This window comes from Symsagittifera roscoffensis, chromosome 3 (assembly GCF_963678635.1).
Source record: "Symsagittifera roscoffensis chromosome 3, txSymRosc1.1, whole genome shotgun sequence".
In the NCBI taxonomy this organism is placed as follows: Eukaryota; Metazoa; Xenacoelomorpha; order Acoela; family Convolutidae; genus Symsagittifera; species Symsagittifera roscoffensis.
This window is the reverse complement of record NC_087064.1, coordinates 15,438,603-15,459,179: the sequence shown is the minus strand read 5'-3', so window position 1 is coordinate 15,459,179 and position 20,577 is coordinate 15,438,603. Positions and strand designations below refer to the sequence as shown.

The 20,577-nt window shown below is 36.4% G+C and overlaps 2 protein-coding genes across 3 annotated transcripts in view; both read right to left on the bottom strand.

Moving 5' to 3' along the window:
* Nucleotides 1-563: 563 nt before the first annotated feature.
* Nucleotides 564-12,627, bottom strand: LOC134842271 (uncharacterized). 2 transcript variants are annotated; one of them, XM_063858540.1, is made up of 7 exons: nucleotides 12,086-12,627; nucleotides 10,500-10,666; nucleotides 9,364-9,596; nucleotides 2,943-3,030; nucleotides 2,465-2,693; nucleotides 1,755-1,864; nucleotides 564-1,310 (listed from the first exon to the last, which is right to left on the bottom strand). In XM_063858540.1, exons 1-7 carry the CDS (start codon nucleotides 12,582-12,584, stop codon nucleotides 1,035-1,037), a joined length of 1,602 nt encoding a protein of 533 aa, XP_063714610.1. In that variant the 5' UTR covers nucleotides 12,585-12,627; the 3' UTR covers nucleotides 564-1,034. The 2 variants fall into 2 exon arrangements, with proteins under 2 accessions (XP_063714610.1, XP_063714611.1); XM_063858541.1 differs by having other exon boundaries at nucleotides 565-1,310; nucleotides 2,949-3,030.
* Nucleotides 12,628-13,896: 1,269 nt separating this feature from the next.
* LOC134842399 (ubiquitin carboxyl-terminal hydrolase isozyme L5-like) overlaps nucleotides 13,897-20,577 on the bottom strand; it is a 445,222-nt gene continuing 438,541 nt past the window's right edge. Inside the window, exons 2-7 of the mRNA XM_063858720.1 lie at nucleotides 19,885-20,121; nucleotides 19,413-19,540; nucleotides 19,046-19,220; nucleotides 18,784-18,941; nucleotides 14,827-14,880; nucleotides 13,897-14,273 (exon numbers count right to left, since the gene is read on the bottom strand). Of these exons, the coding sequence (XP_063714790.1) occupies nucleotides 14,038-14,273; nucleotides 14,827-14,880; nucleotides 18,784-18,941; nucleotides 19,046-19,220; nucleotides 19,413-19,540; nucleotides 19,885-20,111 (978 nt within the window). The 5' untranslated portion in view covers nucleotides 20,112-20,121 and the 3' untranslated portion in view covers nucleotides 13,897-14,037. The remainder of the gene's footprint in view (nucleotides 14,274-14,826; nucleotides 14,881-18,783; nucleotides 18,942-19,045; nucleotides 19,221-19,412; nucleotides 19,541-19,884; nucleotides 20,122-20,577) is intronic.

Genomic DNA, 20,577 nt, shown 5'->3' with positions numbered 1-20,577 from the left:
GAGAGGGGTAGTTAAAGAGAAAAGCAACAAATTAAAAAAAGTAAAATTCATAAGACTCAGTAGAAGTGTGCGAGAAAAACAAAAATTTTTGCAAAATGTGAAAACATTTTTCAAAACAAAAAAAAGTAAATTTCAACAAATCGATTGGTAAACAGATAACCAATTTGAAAAGTGCGGAGGGAAGTGTTAAACTTGTGCTTCCCTTAAAACGACCCACAATTAGGTCATTAGGCAGAAGAAAAAAAACAAAGGAAATACGAAGTCAAGGCAAGTAAAATTACAAATTCTAGGAGTAAATCAAACCAAACAAAAAAAGCAACATTAAAGAAAAATACGCGCAGCGAAAAAGAAAAACGATTCCAAAATATGACAATTAAGCCGCCAAAAAATATGCAGACAAATAATCGGACGGCAATTTTATTTGAAACATAATGTTTTCGGTTTGAATAAAAAAGGTCTTACTCAGATTCGAACCCACGACCTTTGCCGTCCAAGGCATAATCGTTACCTTCAGGCTAAAGTGGCTCGGAACGCGAAGAAGGTTGAATTCATTATGAACCAAGACACAAGTGATCAAATGATTCTGTTAAACAAGTTGTTAACCAGGAAAAAGTCTACATTCCAGTTTTGATAATGCTTGCTAATCGCAATAATCGCAAGCGTAATTATTATACTTAAAATCACCACGAATCTGAAACACTGGGTAACATGAATACAGCAGAAGCAACTGCTTCATTGACATGTCATGGTGCAACATTTTTAAAAATTGTTTATCATACAACTCTTGATACAATTTATTGGTACACATGTTGACTACTAGTACAGACTAGACATATTAATACAAAACTCTTTTTAAGAAATTTTACAATAAAAATCTTTATTGCAATTAAATTATTACATTTTAGGCAAGTTGTAAAACTCGCCGAAAGAAGTGAGCAATTTACAATAGAAACAGAACTAATTGCATGGTTGTGGTGATCGACTAGACTGAAAATCAAACTATTTCGACAAAATAACGCAGATGAGAATTGAAGTTACTTAACAAGTCCATCAATTGTGACTCCTATTTTCTTTTGGAGCGCCAGAGTTGAATTTTTATACTGATGTGACAGAGAGTCCATGTGTTTTGCTATTTTCATCTCAATTTGCCCTTCCGAAATGATACCTGTTGCAGTTTTGCTCCGATTAGTAGAAGCTGACCCAAAATTGCTTGTAGGCGTGTTCTCGCGGGCAGAAGGACGAAGCACTTGCTGTCGCATTTCGGTCAGATCTGAGCTGCTCCTTGAGTCCATTGCAGATTTCAACGGTGGCTAAAACAAGGCGATTCGTTTTTACTGGTGAAAACAACTACCTAAGATAGCCGGTTCTTAAATGTACCTAAGATTTTAGTTCTTAAATGTGAACACAACTGCAGAAACGATAAAGGCGTGGTAACATAATAAAGCCCTTTTAAACGTGATTTGGGTTTCCACAGTTTAACGCTGTATAAAACTTTAAAATTTCCTTCGAAACAGTTACAATGGGTAAATTCAATCAAAAACTAAAAAAAAAACAGCGGTCAGTTATTTTATGAATAGAAAAAGAATAAGGAAAATTCGTGGCCAAATGCACAGCAACCGGTTACCCTAGTTCAAATTGTTTCGTGTTTGGGAGAACTGCAGTGACAAACTCCAAGTGATTGAGTACCTTAGTTTCCATTGAACTCAATTCATTGCGTGCGTGAAATACAAAACTGCCTTCCAATATCAACTCACCCGAAGGAATGTTTTGCTGTCTCTTCCTCCTCCGGTTTCTGCTCCGTTATTAGATGCTGGCATGATCACCGGAGTGGGCACAGAATACACGAAATCAGTGTAACAAGCAACTGAAAAAAATTCCACAAATCAGCTTTATTTATTCGGACCACCTAGTGGGTCATCACTTTGTATTTGGGTGATAAGAAACCGTCGAAGAGAAAACTTGTGAGACAACATGCATCACAAAAAAGACCATCAACAAAAAACCAATGTAGCCAACGGACATTTGGAAGCGTCAATGAGCTCAAGTAGTCGGAATAAAATGACAGAACAATTCCAGAAAAAAATGACAACAATTGAACTTTAAAGAACAAAATATCGCCTTAACACAAAAAAGATCAAAAAAATAATTTTTCATGTCGCTGGGAATCTAAAATACAAAAAAATCCACTCATGTTTTTCGCACCATTTGCATCTTCGCTATTGGAGCATCCAATTCTGACTTAGCAAACGAAATTGAACTGAAATTACAGAAAAAACCAAAGGTCAAACAGCTTAAAATAAAAATTGAGTGAGAGTTTTTTAAACCAAATTGGGTCGTTTTTTATTCTTGGTGTGATGAGAACGTCTGAGCGAAAGCACAAAATTAGACATTTGATAGTAATAGTAACTTAGGTCGTAAAAGAATAGAAAAATTAAAAATAGATTCTCCAATACTATTTTCTTACCTGCACTCCTGGGTCTTGACACTCGTTCCCCCGCGGACTTAGTCCTCGACAAAATTACATCAGTCTTTTGGTTAGTCGTGAATCCCTTTTTCAAACTGCCTTGTTTCTTATGGACAGTTGTACATTGATTGTTGAGTGTAATTTTCCTTGGATAACCGCCAGGCAATGCTTCCGATTTGTCGTCCAGAAATCCAGCATCGTAAGCACTCATAGAACCAGTTTCACTTGTCTTAAAAACAATAAACAAAGCCATGCTGGCTAAATGAGTTATAGAAGGTAAATTTTATCAAAAAAACCAGTTGAAAAAATAAAAATCCAACTTTGATCTGTAACCACTCGAATATGAAACCATTAATAAAAATTTACTTGAGATATGCTTTTTGAAGCCTGAAGTACCTATTTGATGTTGTAAAAGACCAGAAATCGATAGCAAATGCTTGCAAACGAAGATTTAAAACCGAATGCTTGCTCAACATACATTTACCCATTTCAATGGTCCCTTTTGATGCGTCGTAAGCGGCGTCTTTTTATTGCCTTCTTTGTCTTCCTCCATCCTAAGAAGATCCCTAAATAGAACCGACGCCAATTACAACAACTGATTCAAGGCATATTAAAATCAGAAAGCGTACATCGATTTGAAATAATTTTAGTAATGATGAACAGAATCAAAGAGATTTTATTTAGTGGAAAAGGATTGAACACTAAATCAATCATCTTATCCATTTTCTATGAAAAACTATTTAATTTCGAGACCATTTTATTGCTAAATTAATTTGCTAAATTTTCTAATTCTGTCCAAAAGCAACAAAAAGACTTTTTCAAACCTTAGAAAACGAAACTTATGATAATGGTTCCTATATCTAGTCTGTCTCAGGATAAGCGCTATGGAAAAAATTAAACGATTTAAAAAAATTTGCATCGAAACAACATACTTACGAAGTGGTAAAAAGCCAAAACTTTTCAAGCACACACCCGCTGATCTCAAAAAAATGCGTTCATAAAACGCTGGAAGAAACCTTGAACATAGCCAACAGATGGTTGGAGAGTAGTCAATGAACGCAAGGAAACCATACTCGAAAATCATAGAGAATATGTAACCACTCGATTATGAAAAAATTATTAAATACATATACTCGTTGCATTTGACACACAGAAACTTTCGTTTTGTCACGCCGTTAATCTTCATGAGGTGACACTTTTGATATAGGCTTGAAGGTTTCCTCGCAAAATTCACATTTAAATTTTTCGTCCTCCGCTGATTTCGGTAAGTTACTTCGATCCTCCACCAAGCTCTCATTAGAATCATCGCTGCTTGATGGCGATCGTCTTTGCTTCCGTAAACTAATTGGTTTGTCGATTTATTGATCCCGTAGATGTTGGCTGGGGAATGCTGTTCTAGGGGAGTCGATTTCGAGGCTCTCATCATATCGCTCTCTGCTACATGCCTGGAGCTTCTGGTATTGATCTTCCTCCCACGTTTATAAGTGGTAAGTCTCGCCGGGAATTGGTGGCTGGTGTGCTTCCTCGAGAAGTACTTTTTAGTTGCACTAGACTGTGCATTCCGTGCACTGGACGAAAGAGTGCACTTTCCTCCCTTGGTACATTTCGGTGACACCCTTGCATTGCCGCACTGAACACTCAATCTGGTGTTCCACCATTTCCTAGCAAAATTCAATTGCATAATCGCAAAACTAACATGGGCCAACGCCTCCCAACTCTGTTCCTCCTGTATCGGTTTATCTTGTCCTCCCAACTCGCCATGCTTCTCGGTTCCTCCTGTCCTCCCAACTCGTCATGCTTTTCGGTTCCTCCTGCCCCCCCCCCCGCAACTCGTCATGCCCCTGGGTTCCTCCTATCTCGATTCCTGTCCCTCCAATTAGTCATGCTTCTCGGTTCCTCCTGTCCCCCAACTCGTCATGCTTTTCGGTTCCTCCTGTCTGTCTGGATCCTCCTGTCTGCCTGGATCCTCCTGTCTGTCTGGTTCCTCTTGTCTGTCTGTCTGGTTCCTCTTGTCTGTCTGGTTCCTCCTGTCTGTCTGGCTTCTCCTGTGTGTGCCGATGTTCCTGAACCAAAATGATGTCTTTTTCTTGCCGGAGGAAAACGAATCTTGGAGTCATCTTTCTTATGGAGAGGGAAATCATAGGTAATATAGTACCGCGGTGGCTCTACTGGTTCTGGCTGGCCTTCTGACGCTTTCGAGTCTGTTTCCCTGATGGCAAGACCCTCCGCTTGGACCTCCATTTCTACTTCAAGCGGGCTGCAATCCATTTCTGACCGTTTGGCTTGCGACACTGGTCGGTCTTCTGATGCTTCCGAGTCCTTTTCTCTGATGGCGAGACCCTCCGCTTGGACCTCCACTTCAGCTTCAAGTGGGCTGCAATCCCTTTCTGACAATTCGGGTCGCTAGTGGCGGAGGCGATGGTTGAGGCGATGGCAATGGCGTTGGCATTTTGATGCCGGGCAATCGCACCACTCTCCTTGGCGCTATCGTGTCCCCGTAACTGCAGCAAAGCTCCTGGACAATTGAAGACAATATGGCTCATGCCATTGTGGTAGATCCGCCTCACAAGTACATTCGGATCCACGTGGTAGTCGCTCAAATAGCGAGCTTTCCCACTGTTGAGTGTGTCAGTGGCATCAACGAACAGGTCATGGCCATCAGTGAAACACAACACATTCTTCCCTGCTGCTTTCAATTTTTCGTTTTCATTTTTCAGCAATGGCTTTCTCCAGTTGGCACACACGAACTCCCCTGCCTGTAGTTTCCTCTTCGCGAAGAGACCTTGTCATCTATCTTCCGCGTCCGCCACATAAATCTTCCTGTCGTCATCAGAATGCAGGATCTTTCTCGTCTCAGATAGAAGCTAGATATTCCGAAACGAGTTCGAATGACGTCAATGTTGATGCACTTTCGGGTTGGAGGACTCACATTATCCAAACAAAAGTAAGTTTTGAAGAAGGTTGTTTTTAAGATTATTGTTACACAGAATGAAACACAGAATGAAACTGTGTTATAATAATATCTACCCTTCATTGTGGACATCTTCGTTAACTCTGATCTTTAGGTGACATGTTAAGGCAAAGCGCTAAATTGTATTCTAACAAGAACAAGACTGCTCGTATCAGGGCGAAGCCCTGAATGTTCCGACTGCCTTTTAAGGTTTATGGAGCAGTAATAACATTAAAAAAATTCAATGAAATGAAACAAAATGAAAAAAAAATTTTTTCTTCTAAATTGTGAAATTTTCTATGAAAATCATCCCCCCACACGCCATATAAAGTACAAAAGGATAGATTTCGCTCCTTGTAACAAACCAATTATGGCAAATAAGCTTCTTTTAAGTTGTTCAAGTTCGGGGTAACTGTCCGTTCTTCGAGATAATAGTTCCTTCGGATCAGACTTCGGATCTGCACTCTCCATGGCGCTATTCGGATATGCATTCTCGGGGATGGGAGAGGCTGTTCAACTTTGGGTTATGCTACTTCTATCTGTGTGACCTTTCGTGGTCCATCGGTTCACACTTTATATAATAACCTCGTGTCCCTCTTGTTCATCGTGTACTTCGCAACTAATCAGCGCTGAGTGGTAATTCTTTGATTCGTTCATGGTTTTCTCTTCATATACTGCAAGGGCGCTTCACTTGTGGCATTTTGTTTATTCATTCGCAGGTTACTTAAGTTCAGTAACTCAGGAACCATCACGTACGACCCCGCCTCATCAAAACGGCCGGAAACTCCAAAATGTGTGGTCTGGTGGCTTGTGAGAAGTACATGAACAAAATAAAGCGCCCTTGCACCTTCGTGTTCTACAGGGTACCCCACAGAACAGCACAATACTAAACTAAAACTACAAACACAATACTAAACTTCGATAACTTTTGTTATCGATTTTAGTTTTAGTTGATACTAGCAAGCCCGCTTCCAATAATCAATTGGCTCACAAAAAATTAGTTGTTATTCTGATCAAGCTATTCAAGCAATGAAACATTGAACAGTTTCAGTTTGAGCTATATCGTTAATCGTTTTGAAAAACTTTAGGCTTTATAGAACGAATCGGTTCCCGAAAGATTGAAGTTTTTCTAAGCAAGCTATTCAAGCTATGAAACTTACAATATTTCAAAATGTTTCATGAAGCAAATCGGATGGCAAAATTTTAGGTTTCACTATGGAAGCTATTCAAGCGATGAAAGAATGATTTATTTCGAGTTGTTTTATAGAGCGAATCAATTCGCAAAAATTTAAGTTTTTCTAAGCAAGCTTTTTCAGGTAGAAATTTTAAAATAATTCAAGCTAATTTATAAACCGAATCAGTTTGCGAAAAGCTTGGAGTTTTTCTAATCAAGCTTTTAAAGCTATGAAACATTTCAAGTTATTTCATAAACCGAATTAGCTCGCGAAAAGCCTCAAGTTTTTTAAGCGAGCTTTAAAGCTATTAAATTTTGAATTAATTTATAGACCGAATCGTTTTGGGCAAAGCTTTTCGCAAAACGATTCGATCTTTGAGATAACTTGAAATTATTCAAAATTTTTTGAGGACGTAGTTAATGTGCTGAAATTTTGAAATACGTCAAGTTGTTTCATAGTGAAAATCGACTGGCAAGAAGTTTCGGTTTTTCGAAGAAAACTATTGAGGAAAAGAAACTTTGAATTATCTTAAGTTTTCACAGAGCGAATCGATTGCCGAAAAGCTTAGGTTTTGCTAAGCAAGCGATGAAAGTATGACATTTCAAAACTTTTCATAGCGCAAGTCGGTTGGCAAACAATCTGTTAAAGGAAAAACAGACAAAGACTGTCTAGCCTTGAAAATGAATTGAGTTCATCTTGTCTAAAGAATTGAATTCTTGTCAACACATTCTTCGCCTTCTCTTAAACGTTAAGCCTAAAGAACTTCTTAAACGTTGGATTCGACAAAGCTAACACATTGCGTTCAGCTAAACATAGCGTCCATAGCGCATTCTGACTTTCATTTAATATATTCATAAGTTCTTTGACTTGTTGATAAGGAGAAGCGAAGCTTCGCTTCGCATATACTAGCTAGAACACGACAAAAAAGCAGCTTCGAACTAGTAAAAGTTCAGCTAGGTCTAGGATTCGATCTGCGACCTATTGCAATAAAGTGAGTCTCACGCACTAACCAACCAGCCACGTACACTTAAACATTTACAAACATTAGTCAACAATAAAGCAGCTACATATACTAATAAATTGCCAATGCAATTCAGCAACAGTGGCACTAAATACAAATAGACTCAATTTTCCATGTAATTATTTGGAATATATCAAACTGAAGGCATCCACAGTAACTTTGCATGTAACAAATCGCAAAGCATAAAGCCACATTATGTATAAATAAAGAATTTCAAAAAATGGCGAGATATGTGATTTAATAAACTTCTGAAATCGAATTTTTATGATTGTTTTGCTGTTTGAAATAAATTTTTACTTTCGGTTCAATTGATGAATTAAAAATGCATCAACTGTCTTAGCTTATTAAAATTTGAATGTCAAAGCCCATGCTATCAAAAAAAACTGAAAGGTTCCAACAAAAGTGGCACAAAGGTTTGCGACGCAGGTTAGAAAAAAAAGGCTCGTATTAATACACTAAGCTGACTCCAGTGAAAAATTAATCCATATTGAGAAAGATGGACCAATAGAGAAAATTTACTCCCCTGGTAAATCGTAAAATTCAAACCCGTCGATCACCTTCTCCATGATTTTTACACTGTTGCTGCTCGATAGTGGAACTTGTCTTCCTTTTTACAAAGGAAATGAACTGAATTTAAAAAAAAACGAAACCGCAAAAAAAATCAAACTTGAGCCTGAACGAAAACTTTCAAAAAACAAAAAATCATCGCCTCACAAAACGCAACGTTACACGTATAAAAACTCTTTTTGCTCATCAAACGATGCAATATGAGGCCACTTAGCCAATGAAGTATAAACCGAGAAAACTTTAAATCGATTAAATAAAAAAAAAACAAAAATTTATACCAAATCGGAGTTGGCAAAATAAAATCAAACAATTTAATATCAAATAAAACGTGTATTTGAAAGGCAGACATGTTGCAGCTAATTGAAATGCAGAAATGATGCAAAGTATATCTGCTGGTAGACTGAAGTTCGGTTTTGAGAAAATGATTCAGTGATTCGTTGGACGGGTTGTTTCAGGAAAAAGACTATTCGACAGCATAACAATTACATGCGTAATAATTTCCTGCACATTAATCAATGAAGCAGAAGACTCCGCTTGTAAATCTGATAATTAAATTCCATTTTCAAAATTAGAAGTCGATTTTGTGACCATTACACTTTCGCTCTTCGATAGTAAAGTTTGCCTTCCTTTTAACAAAGGAAACGAACTGAACTTTAAAGGAAATCAAAGATCAAACCGCGAAAAACTAAAGTTGAACCTGAACAACTTTTAAGACTTTGCATTAAAAAAACAGCCAACATACAGTTGGAAAATAGTCAACGAACGCAAAGAAACAGAAAAAAATTGACTTGTTTCTTTGAAAAAACTTCAACTTTCGAAATTCAAGCAAAAAAATAGATGGACCTAAAGATCTTGGAACTTCGAACAATTCAAACTGGTTCAAAAAATTAAATTTTTTATTTCGCAAGGAAATCTGATAATTTTTTTTCAATTTTCGGAAAATGATGTGTTTTAGCAAAGAAAATGATGTGTTTAAAAGAAATCAGAACTCAAACCGCAAAAAAGTAAATTTGAGCCTGAACAATTTTTAAAACTTAGTACTTAGATGCAACACCCGTACTTATCGCAGGGATAAAGTACCGCTAAAAGCAAATTATAATTAAGAACGAAAAGTTTTCAGCTGTTTCGAGAATGTGATTTTATGAAAATTGACATGGCATTTATGCTGAAGTTGATCTTAACTCACCTTCTGGGAGGAACCAGTGAGGTTTTTGGGTTTTCCTTTGCATTCGCAGCGGCTCGTTTCCTGCTATTTTTATCAGCTGTGATATCTTCGTAACAGACGTCGGAGGCTGGCTTGAAGTTGAACTCGTCCGGAGCACCTGGACTAGGCAGGACTTTGTTGCCGTTGAGGAACGAGTTGATCTCGTGGAACGAACGCTTAGGAACAGGCTGAGTGAACTTTTCTGGTTTGTAAACCTGGAAACGGAAAAAATATTCTTGGTTATTATTTGACGAGAAATGCTATAACAGCTGATTAATCAGCAGTTGGGATAGTAAACCTTGTTAGAATTCCTTTCAAATACACCAAGCAGGCACAAGCAAAGTATTAATAGTGATAGCCTTTTAGCACTTTCAAGGCTAGAGACAGTGCATGGGGGAAGTTCAAAACATAGCCACCAGACAATAGGAAAAGAGTCGATGGAAAGAAGGCAAACAGAAAAAAATACTGACTTGTTTTCTGAAAAACTTCAATTTTCGAATGTCAAAAAAAGATGCCCTGAAAGCTCTTTGAACTTCTAGAACAACTTATGATGATTGGCACTTTTTGATTAAATTATTCCACTTGAAAACTGGATCAAAAAGTACAACTTGATTAGCAGGGAAATCTGAAAATTAATTTCAATTTTCGAAATTAGAAGTCGATCACCTTTTTCGTGATCTTTACAATTTCTCGGTTCAATAGTGGAATTTCCCGTCCTTTTTACAACGGAAATGAAGTTAACTGAGTTCATCGACTCTTAATCAAAGCGGCGATAAATTAGAAAGACTGCCAAACAAATTCAAGGGTAACCAAATCACACTTTAGAACACACATCACTTACCATTGTCAATCATTGCGCTAATAATAAAAATAATACCATTTAATATAATTTTGACTCTAGTTTTTTGCATTACGATAATTCTTTCTGGTCGATGTAATTCTGACAATACGAGGTATTACATATATGCACAGGACGATCTATGTCGATTGATTGTATTTTTTAGATTGCACTAGCAGTAGAAAAAAATATTGCAAGAGGCATATTATTATCATCAATCATCAATTGAAACGTAGGTCTATTTTTTGAATTAAGATAGAACAAAAATAGGCAAACTCACTTCGTTTTTTACACTCTGAAAAGAACTTCTCGGTTGAGAGGCAGAGCGTGGTCGACTGGTATTTGAACCAACAGCAGAGCTGGCTGGTCTGGATCCCTGACTGCTGTCCGAAATACTAACCATGCGCATCATCCGGTGGTCAGTCACACTTGCCGAACTGGAACTGCCTAACATAGAGAAAGTAACTCTATTTAAGCTTAATTTGCAAAGAGGTGAGCAGAAAACTAATTTAGTAATCTGTTTCATGCACACGCATTTCGCTTAAAAAACTATCAAAAAATAACCACTTAATAAGAATTGACCACATAACAATTGCGATACAAAAATGGATGATGACTATGATTAAAATCAAATGATGTTGCAAACAAAAAATGAAAAAAAAACTTCAAACAAGCGTTTTGTCAAAAAAAAATTAAATTGCAAATAAAAGCCAAAAAAGTCCTGGAAAAAAATTACCTGCACCATAAGAAACTTTAAAAGGATTGAAAAGGAGCTTTTGGAAATCACGAGAGAAGCCGAACCTTCGAAAAAGCCGCTTCTGTGGGAACTAAGCCGACAAAAATAAGAAGACAAACGATAAAATAGTCAGAAATTGCCGAAACTTTTGTTTGCAAAAAAAACAGGCCCCAACTGGAATCGAACTTCTGGACATTGTCAAGCATGGGTAAAAACAATGCACTAAAGACTGCTGAAATTTAAAAAAAAAGGCTGACAGACAGGAAAGCCAAACAATCCAAAAATGAAAAATTCCGAAAGAACAACTAAAAAAAATAAGTCTGGAATGGTGTTCTATTTCCGTAAAGCACATCCAAAAAAAATCGACGACGCTTAACGAAAATTCAAAATCAATCATTGAGTCAACTGAACCGATAAAAATTGTTTAAAAACCCGTAGAACCGAGAAAACATAACTGTCGGAATGAAAAACTTAGAACTATAAATTTTAATCTGAGACTTTTAGCATTTAGTGCTATCCAGAGGGGAGCATAAAAAATTGATGCAAAACTAGGTCAACAGACCAATAAAACAAGTGCCAAAACAGTTTTTAAGTGCAAAAAAAAGTAAATACGAAATCAAGGTAAAACTATTATTTGCAGGAGTAAATAAAAAAAACTAAAAGGAACTAATGCAAAATGCGTTCAGCAACAAAAAACGATTTCAATATGTGGCAACTCTCCGCAAAATCCATGCTTTGAAATTGAGCCGACCAAAATACACAGTCCAACGATAATTCAATTCCTAGAAACAATTCTAATTCGCGATAATAAAAAAACCGGTCCAGCCGAGACTCTAGCCCCTCACCGTAGGCTACCAATGCATGTAATTTACCACAAGACCAAATAGTAAAGAATTGGAAAAAACTGAGATTCCATTATATCGCAAGGTCACTTTCTTACAGATTTTTGATCGAAATTGTTTACGGGAAAAAGTCTAATTCCCGATTACAAGTCGCAAGTGCAAAAAGGATTACAATTCGCTTTAAAGACTACTAATCGCATAACTTTTTGCTCCCTCATTGTCACTTGAAGGCATGCGTTTTTTTCCCGAAAAACAACTGTTCCGAAAATTATCTTTTTAAAAACCAACCCTCTGTTATGCCACGCATGCCCAGGTAAGAGTCCAATTGACAGAGGCGATTAGACAGTGCGTTTTCTGTTTCCATGTTGCGAGAATATGAGTTACTCGTATCTAAATTGACGAATGTCGCTTCCCGGTGTAACTTCAAATTATCGCCTGAACGATCTGAAATTTGAGTTTTGACCGGGCTGAAAGTAACAGCACGGCTCGGAACATTAGCGTCTTTTGATTGCTTTGAAAGAAGACCTTTTAATTTTGAAGAATCGTGTTTCATATTTCCCGCATCTTGATCCGAGTTGAATTTGACTCGCAAGATCTCAAACGCTTCCGAGTCGGCATCGTTGAACAAACGTGATAACAAAGAGTGCATCTCGTTGTACTCTGTTTTCACTCGAATGAGTTCGGCCTCCAATTGTTCACGTGTCATACCATTGACGTCATCGACTGTTTCAACGTCAACTTCAGTGGCCGCTTCTGATATTTTACCGCTGTCTGGTCTATTGGCCATTTTATGTACAATATTTACATTTACATATATTACAAAGCCACACAAATCTGAAAAAAACAACATTTTTCAATGAAGCGAACCGATGACTGGAAAATTGTTGCTAAATTAAGGAATACAACAAAAACCCAAGATGTCGATTATGTAGTATTTCATTAGCTGCCACATGGATGACATTTGCTAGAAAAAAAGAATTAAAAATGAATTATGCTCTCCCAGCAAATAAATTAATCTGTAGAGGGAGAAAACTTTTAGAAAGTGTTGAAAGAGTACAAAATGGCTTTTGCTTCCGGTTGACATAAAATTTGTTATCGTGGTTCAAGTTAGAAAAGATTATTATACACAGAGACGAAGCTGAGCTTCGCACCACTTGCGATACAACTAAATCTATCAAAATGAATGATGGTAGTTGAGAAAAAAAACATGCCCAAACAATATAATGCAAAATCATCATTGCAACAAAAATAACCAAGCGGTGAAAAAGCCGAAAATATCTTAGCAGGAACTCTTCAAGCCGAAATTTTTATGAACTCAAATTTAATTAAAACTTGTACGTTCCATTTACCCTCATAACGCACACTTGGAAACACGAAAACTTTTTTTGGCGAATCGAACGACGCGAAAAGAGGCTACTAAGCCGATATAAAGCAAGCATAAACCTATTAAGCCAAAAAAGAAGAAAAAATGATATTTTAACAAACCAAGTGGTAAAAAGGCAACCAATTTTAACAGTGCGGAGGGGAATGTAAACATTGAGTTTCCGATCCAAAATTTCCCAAAGCCGATAAAAAAGCCGAAATAATTTAAGCCAAATAAAGTTTTTAAGTGAAACAAAACAAAAAATGAAATACATAGTCAAAGTAAGTAAATTTACAAGTAAATCTAGAAATAAAAGCACCATTCAAAACAGGCCCACTGCAAAAAAAAAAAACAATTCGAAGATATAGCAACCAAGTCGACAAACGAATAACTGTCCGACAAATTTATTTGAAACAAAATGTTTCCCATTAGAAAAAAAACCGGTCCCAGTAAGATTTGAACCACGGATCTTTGCATCCCAAGCATACTTGCTACCTCCAGGCTAAAAGGGCCAAGAGCGATAAGAAATTTGAATTAATTATGAAACAAGGTATCACTAGAGGTGAGTCCCGAAGTCTCGATCAGATGAGTCTCGTGAACAAAGTTAATTACGGGGGAAAAGCCTAGTACCCGATTGCAATACCCTTGCTTATCGCAAGGGTAAAAAACAAATGAAACTTGAATCCAAAAAACTCTTTTGACTGTTGGAAAGTTTTAAAAATGTGCTCGTATATTTACTAAATTATGTTTCAAACAAGGAAAACAAATGAAATTTTCAGAATAATATATCCATTGCATTATCAGCTTCATGAATTAATTCACCATCACTTATTCATTTCTCTACATACTTCTTCCACTTAAAATTCTTTGTTTTCCGTTATTTCGATTGCGTTTCTGATTTTTTCAGTTCTTTAGTTCTTTTTGCGGCCGTCTCGTAAAACTCAGTCAACTTTCCCTGTTCAGCTAATACTTGCAGCACATTCACTATTAGTGGAATGTAGTTGTGACGTCTTCTTATGTTGTCGACTTTATACTGCTTCCATTTCATATTTTCCGCTTCCAGAAGTGACTCAAGCCTCGCCATTTCGATCAAGTTCTCTTCACTTGATTGAGCTTTAAAAATAAAAACGCTTAAATTAGGTGATTCGTATTACTCTTCGATCTTTTAAAAAATCAATACGCATAGCTGGTAGCAGAGCAAGTAGCCAAAATACGACCACCCTTGTTCTTGAAAAAAGACAAAAAAAAATGGAAAACCTAAATCATTTTTCCAATTTTAGCAGTTTTCTTGTGCGCGCAGAGGAAACTAAATGGAAAATTTCGAAAACTATTATCTTTTTAAATCAGAATAATTATCAAGTAATTTTCACTATCTTAAACTGACTTAATATGAAATGACTTCATTTCAAAAGCAATAAACTCAAATCCGGCGATAAAGCTTTTTCAAAAACTTCAAATATCGATCGGATCACGACTGATGTGAGATACTAGAATCAGTAGACCCTATCTGAAGTTAATTAGAGGTCCCTGATTTTGCGCAAAACATTCCCAAAGCCTCAGTGCCTTCAGTTCGCGCTCGGAATGATTAAAATCAATAACTCCAATAACTCGATACTTGTAGCTAATTTAATTTGGCTTTTAAATCATTACAGTTTTGCACTCTTACCTGAAGTTTTTGTTTTCAGCTCTTCGATTTCCTGCTCGTATTTCAGTCGCCGATCTTAAAATAAATTTTATCAATTTCACACTAAGAACACAGAAGTTGATATGACTAATTTTTGTCACAGAGGCGAAGCGGAGCTTGGCATCTCTTGCGATACGACACAATCATAAAAAAGCATAAGAAAAAAAGAGAAAAATGTTGAAAAAAAACTAATTAAACCAAAATTTTCACATGTCTCGATGAAGTACACCTAGGGCCAAGCAAATGTGGAGTAATGTGTTTGATATTTTTTGAAGTTGTTATACTGATGCGAGACGAAATGCGCATTTTCAAAAAATGGACTTTGCCAGTTGTTTCTCTACTAAAATAAGAGAGAAGAGTTAAGCTTTCGGAGATTTTGGGGAAAAAATAAAGGAGTAGCCGCTTCTGCAGAAAAAAAAATACCGCAACCGCTACTTTCGATTGAAATTTTCATCTCAGATTTGAAAGGGTAGTTTTTAAGTAAAATTCAAAAACTCCAAAAAAAAATAGTCAAAGTTCAAAAGCTCGACTTTCCGAATTCCGCAGTTTTTTGCTAAAAGCAGGTCGTGGCCGGTAAAGACGAGAAGATTCCAAATCATAAGTTGACACTTCCGAGAATCATAGCTTTTGTTTAATAAAAAAATTGAGCGTAGCCTTTTATGCAGAAGAGAATCTCCCAATCTGTAACTTCGCTTAAACCCAAAAACCCAAGTTTGCTAGGGTAGTTCTGGAGAAAAACCAAAAAGTTTCAAAAAACGGCCAACAAAATAAAAATTTTGACTTTCCGAGGGCCATGTTTTTTTTCTGTCCAAAAATTTGGGCTTGGTCGCGTATGCAATTGAATTCCCACAACCCGTTCTTTGGCAAAAATTTGAATTTTCAGAGGACGATTTCTGTTTGCGTACAAAATTTTGAGTAGCCGCTAATACAGGGGAGCTTCCCATTACCCTTTAACTGCATTGAACCAATAGAATCAGGTTTGGGAGTTGTTTCAGAAAAAACTTTTAACATCAAAAAACGGTCAAAATAATCAGAACTTGAATTTAAGTTGAAAAAGGTTAGAAAAACTTTTAGAAAATCTCAGATTTGGTTAGGTAGGTTTTTAAGAAAACGAAAAAAAAATCAGAAATATCGGTCAAATATTCCCCCACAGACTTTTTAGACGGCAGTAGACAGAGTGGTGAGGCAAAAAGAGACCAGGGGAGACTAGGCGGTCTTTCTATGGATATCCTCTTGAAAATCAGTAGAAAAAAAAAAAAAAATTTCCAAAGCATCTCAAAAAAACCCAATCCCAAACCCTTTCATTTATCAAACTGGAATTCTAGACAAATATGCCAAGCAAGAAAATTGAAATTCATTTCAGCAACTGAGCAAAACTTTTGAAGCGGAAACAAGGCCGACAATCTTCGAGCAGACACCAGTTGAGCCAAAAAAAACTGATTGTGTAGTAACAAGTACCCACCCAATAGCCAGTAGTCGATTTTGAGTTTTCATGAAATTGAGCATGTCAGCAAAGCAGCATAAGTAATAGCAGCATCATAAGTTATTCAACTGGTTTTGTTAAACTAGTTGTACACAAGAAAAAAAAATGTCTACATTCCGATTTGATAACTCTTGCTAATCTCAAGCGTAATAACATGTTCAATAGACATATATGTTTGATTAAAATGTAATATACGTATGATATGATATGTATATAACGATATCTACCTTTGTCTCAATTTTTCTAATTAAATATGAAGTCTGGTAGGATGCTGTATAAAGGGCAATTAGGTTCCTCGTTAACTCCTTAGGAAAAAAAATCCGTTTCTTCTCTCGTCAACCTCAAGGAGTATCTTTCACAAAATACGACTTCAAAAACAATCAACACACACCGGTCGAAAAACCCGAAACTAAACAAGGATAACCGGTTGGTGTGCAAGTAGCACAAAATCTTCAGACTAAAAAAAAACAGAAAAAGTTTTTGTTTAAATTTTCTTCAAATTCGTGTCGTTTTTAATGGCTGGTGTGATTCTAGAACTATGCAATCGCGTAGAAAATTCGTGAAATGGGCATGATTGACAACAACTATTTTCATAAAATGAATGGAAAACAAGAAAAATGACATAAAAACTTTTGCACTATAAATTTTTTTAGAAAACCTTATTTGTCAAACAAGGGCTAAATGAAACATCCAAAACTGGTTTTCTTTAAAGTAAAATCAAGTTTCTTATCTCAAAATTCTTTAAAAAACAGTAATGTTCCATATACACAGAGGCGAAGTTGCACTTCGCGTACACAAGCAAAAAGATGACCGATAACGCTATTGGGAAAAACTGAATGAGTAAAACTTTGAGTCTACAAAATTTCTTAAGTGACGCACGCCAATTATGAGTCTACATAATTGCTAAGTGATTCTAGCCCATTATGACACATTAGCAGTACCAGTCAATTTGCAAAAAAAAGAAACTAGAGGCCAGCTGAAGCTGGAAATACCTGTTTGATATTTTTTTTTAAAATTTTTGTGTAATTTCAAAAGGACAAGAGTAATTTCAAAAATAGACCTATAGCAAAGAAAAGTAAATCTCCATACAATTACTTCAAAATCTTTTCATCAATAACTTCAGTTTTCTTAAAAATTGAAGTGATTACAAGAGCTTGTTAGGTTGAAAGATGCTTAAAACGTTGCTCATTAGATTTGGGTGGGTAGTTTTCGAGAGAAGTCAAAAAGTTTTTAAAAAAAAAGGTAAAAAAAACGAAAATTCGACTTTTCCCAGGGTCATTATTTTTGTGTAAAAAATTTGCGGGTTACCGCTGTCCAAGAGAGCTTCTCACAACCCGTCTTTTCGATTGAAATCTCAGATTTGGGAGTGTTAGTTTTTGAGAAGTCAAAAAGTTTCAAAAAACGGTCAAAAATCAAAAATTTGACTTTTCTGAGTGCTATAACTTTTTTTTTAGAAAAACCGCTTGAGCAGGGGAGCATCCCAGAACCTGTTCTATCCGTTGAACCCAAAATTCAGATTTGGGAGGGTAGTTTTTGAGAAAATGTAAAAAAACCCAAAAGATTAGGGTCAAAAATTCCCCCACACACTTTTTCGCAGGCTGTAGAAAGTGAGGTAAGGCTAAAAGAGACTAGGGGATTATGCAGGCACAAAAAGGAGTGAGCGAATTTTCCATTGTTGCAACTTTTTTGGAAATCGGTGAGTAGTTTTTGAGAAAAACTAAATTTTCGAAAAAAGTGAAAAATTTTTCCAAAGCGTCACAAAACATATTAAAAAACCCAATCCCAAATAATTTCATAATGCCTGTTTTAATCAAACAAGAATTTACCAATTAGCATGCTTCAATTTATAGAGTGGATGCATTTTAACTAAAAAACGAAAAAATTCATTTAAAACATCCGACCCTGCCCAGGTTCGAACCCTCTTATTTTGTTGCTGGTCTCTTTCCCTACCTCTACGCTACAGATCCATGATACCTTGAAGCTAAAGTGCTATTTGTAAAATAATAGTCTGTGTTAACCTCATTAGCATCGGCTGTATTTAATAGCTGGATCAAAACGTTCACTTTCAAAATGAACACATTTTATCGCAACAATGGCATCGCAACAAAATTTGTGACATAGGTTGGAAAAAAAAGATAGTTCACACTTTAACACAAGCTATACTTCTGTTAACAATCGTTACTCGATCGCGTTACTAACTCGAAGTTAGACGAAAAATCAAAATTTCAAACCGGTTTTTCTCGACACTGGGATAAATTTCTAGACAATGGGAGTGGAAAAAGAAAAAAATTAAAACACACCCGAATTTGAAGTTCCTCCCCTTTTTCAATGCTCGGAATAAAATAACTGTCATTGGTTTTTTTGCTCACAAAAAATAACTGAAATCATTTTTCATTTAAGTATTGAATCTTACCAAAATAGATAACAATTTTCCTCATACTTTTCAAAATAGTTACCTTTGATGATTGCCATGAGGTTGAACCTGATCTCCGAGGAAGAGTATTTCTCAATGCGTTTCTGCAACACCTCTCTGGCCTTCGACAACCAGTCTGCGCCCTCTCCAATAGCACCGTGGTCTAAAGGTCCTTCATTCAAACCGTCCAACTCGTAGAGCCTGAAAAAAATGATTTATATATTCTAGGTCGGTTAACAATTTTATTTTTCGAGATTTCGGATTAATCAAATTTCAATTTTTACGGCTGCTTTTATCACATGTACCTGCCGTTAACAGGCAAGTAGCCCACAAAGTGAAACAAGTCCTCATCTTTAGCGCCTGAGTTGTCCTCCAGTTCGAACACCTGCTGTCTGGCGAAGCTGTTGTGTACCTCTCGCAGCTGCTCCTGGTTACTCATCGCAAGCCCCGCTGTCTGCGGGTCGAACGACTTGGTAAAATCTGGGTAAATAATATAAATGATAAAATGATATAAATGGGTAAAACACTGATACACTTTCGTAATTTTAAAAAATATTTACTTGAAACTGATTTCGGGAATTACTAGGGACACTCTAAGAAGCCTGCTTAAAATGGAGGCGTGGTCTTACATTAAGATACCATTAAAGCCAAATTACATGACATGATGCATACCTTTGAATGTTTTTAAGTTGTCGCCTAAGTCAAGTGACTCCTGTTTTGCATTCATGAGTAGGTTGATGATGGCCTGTGTCGCACACGCATTCTGGATTACTTGTTTGGCGAAGAACATTTCGTCTAGTCTAGAAACAGACAAAGTAGTTAGTTATCAAGACATCAATATATACTACACTAATAGAATAGAGGACCGTAAAATTGCTGTTGCCTATATACGAAATTACCAGACAAAATCACCTGTATTAGATTGCTTAAAAAATCCAATGTTAAGTTACATTTAGTTTATCAAAGCAATTCTCATAGAGCACGTCGTTCATTATAAGTTCAATGATAACTTTTTATTTTGGCCCGCATCTTTCGCAGTCAAAACTTACTTCACTTAACAAACAATCGCTTAAGAAACCCTTTCTTTATTCGCTTAGAAACCCGAAAGAGCTAAGCAACACATTTGGATATAGCAACTACACACCTGTTATCTTGCACTAAAGTGCCTTCGCTTTTGGTATCTGAGTTGGCATCAATTTTGAACAGGAAAATAAGTCCCAAAACTGGCTTCAGCGGTGCAAAAGAATCTTCATCTAAAGAGTAAATCTCTTCTACTTGTACTCCGGTGACCCCGAAGCCCCGAATGAGTTCGGAGAAGACTCCTGGATCAGATTCGATCAAGCACCAGTTACCAGCTCCTGCTTCGGCCATTCTCACTTCTGAAAAATTACACTTTTGCCATTTGATATCTAGACTGGGCATTAAACACATGAAAACCTTTTTGAAATCAATTTTTTGTTACCTGCCTTCGGCATTCAAGCCAGATATTCCAGTACTATGACACATATAATTCATTTTTTCAAAAAAAAAAAAACAATAAATTATCGCTGTATATCTTTTTATTTCAAGTTTACTCTAAAGATGACAATTATCGTTTCTTTTTGCAACAAAAAGAACTGAAAACATGAATTTCAGACAGAGTCGAGGCTACACTTCGCAAGCAAACACACGCAAAAAATCAGCAAAAGGAGCTCTAATATATTATTACACAATCACGCCGTAAAAAAGCAAGATTCCCCGGTCACTGCGAAAATAGCACAGATTGTTTCGACCAGATTTATCATGGTAAAAATATACACAGAGGCGAAGTTTCACTTGGCATACACAATCGCGAATA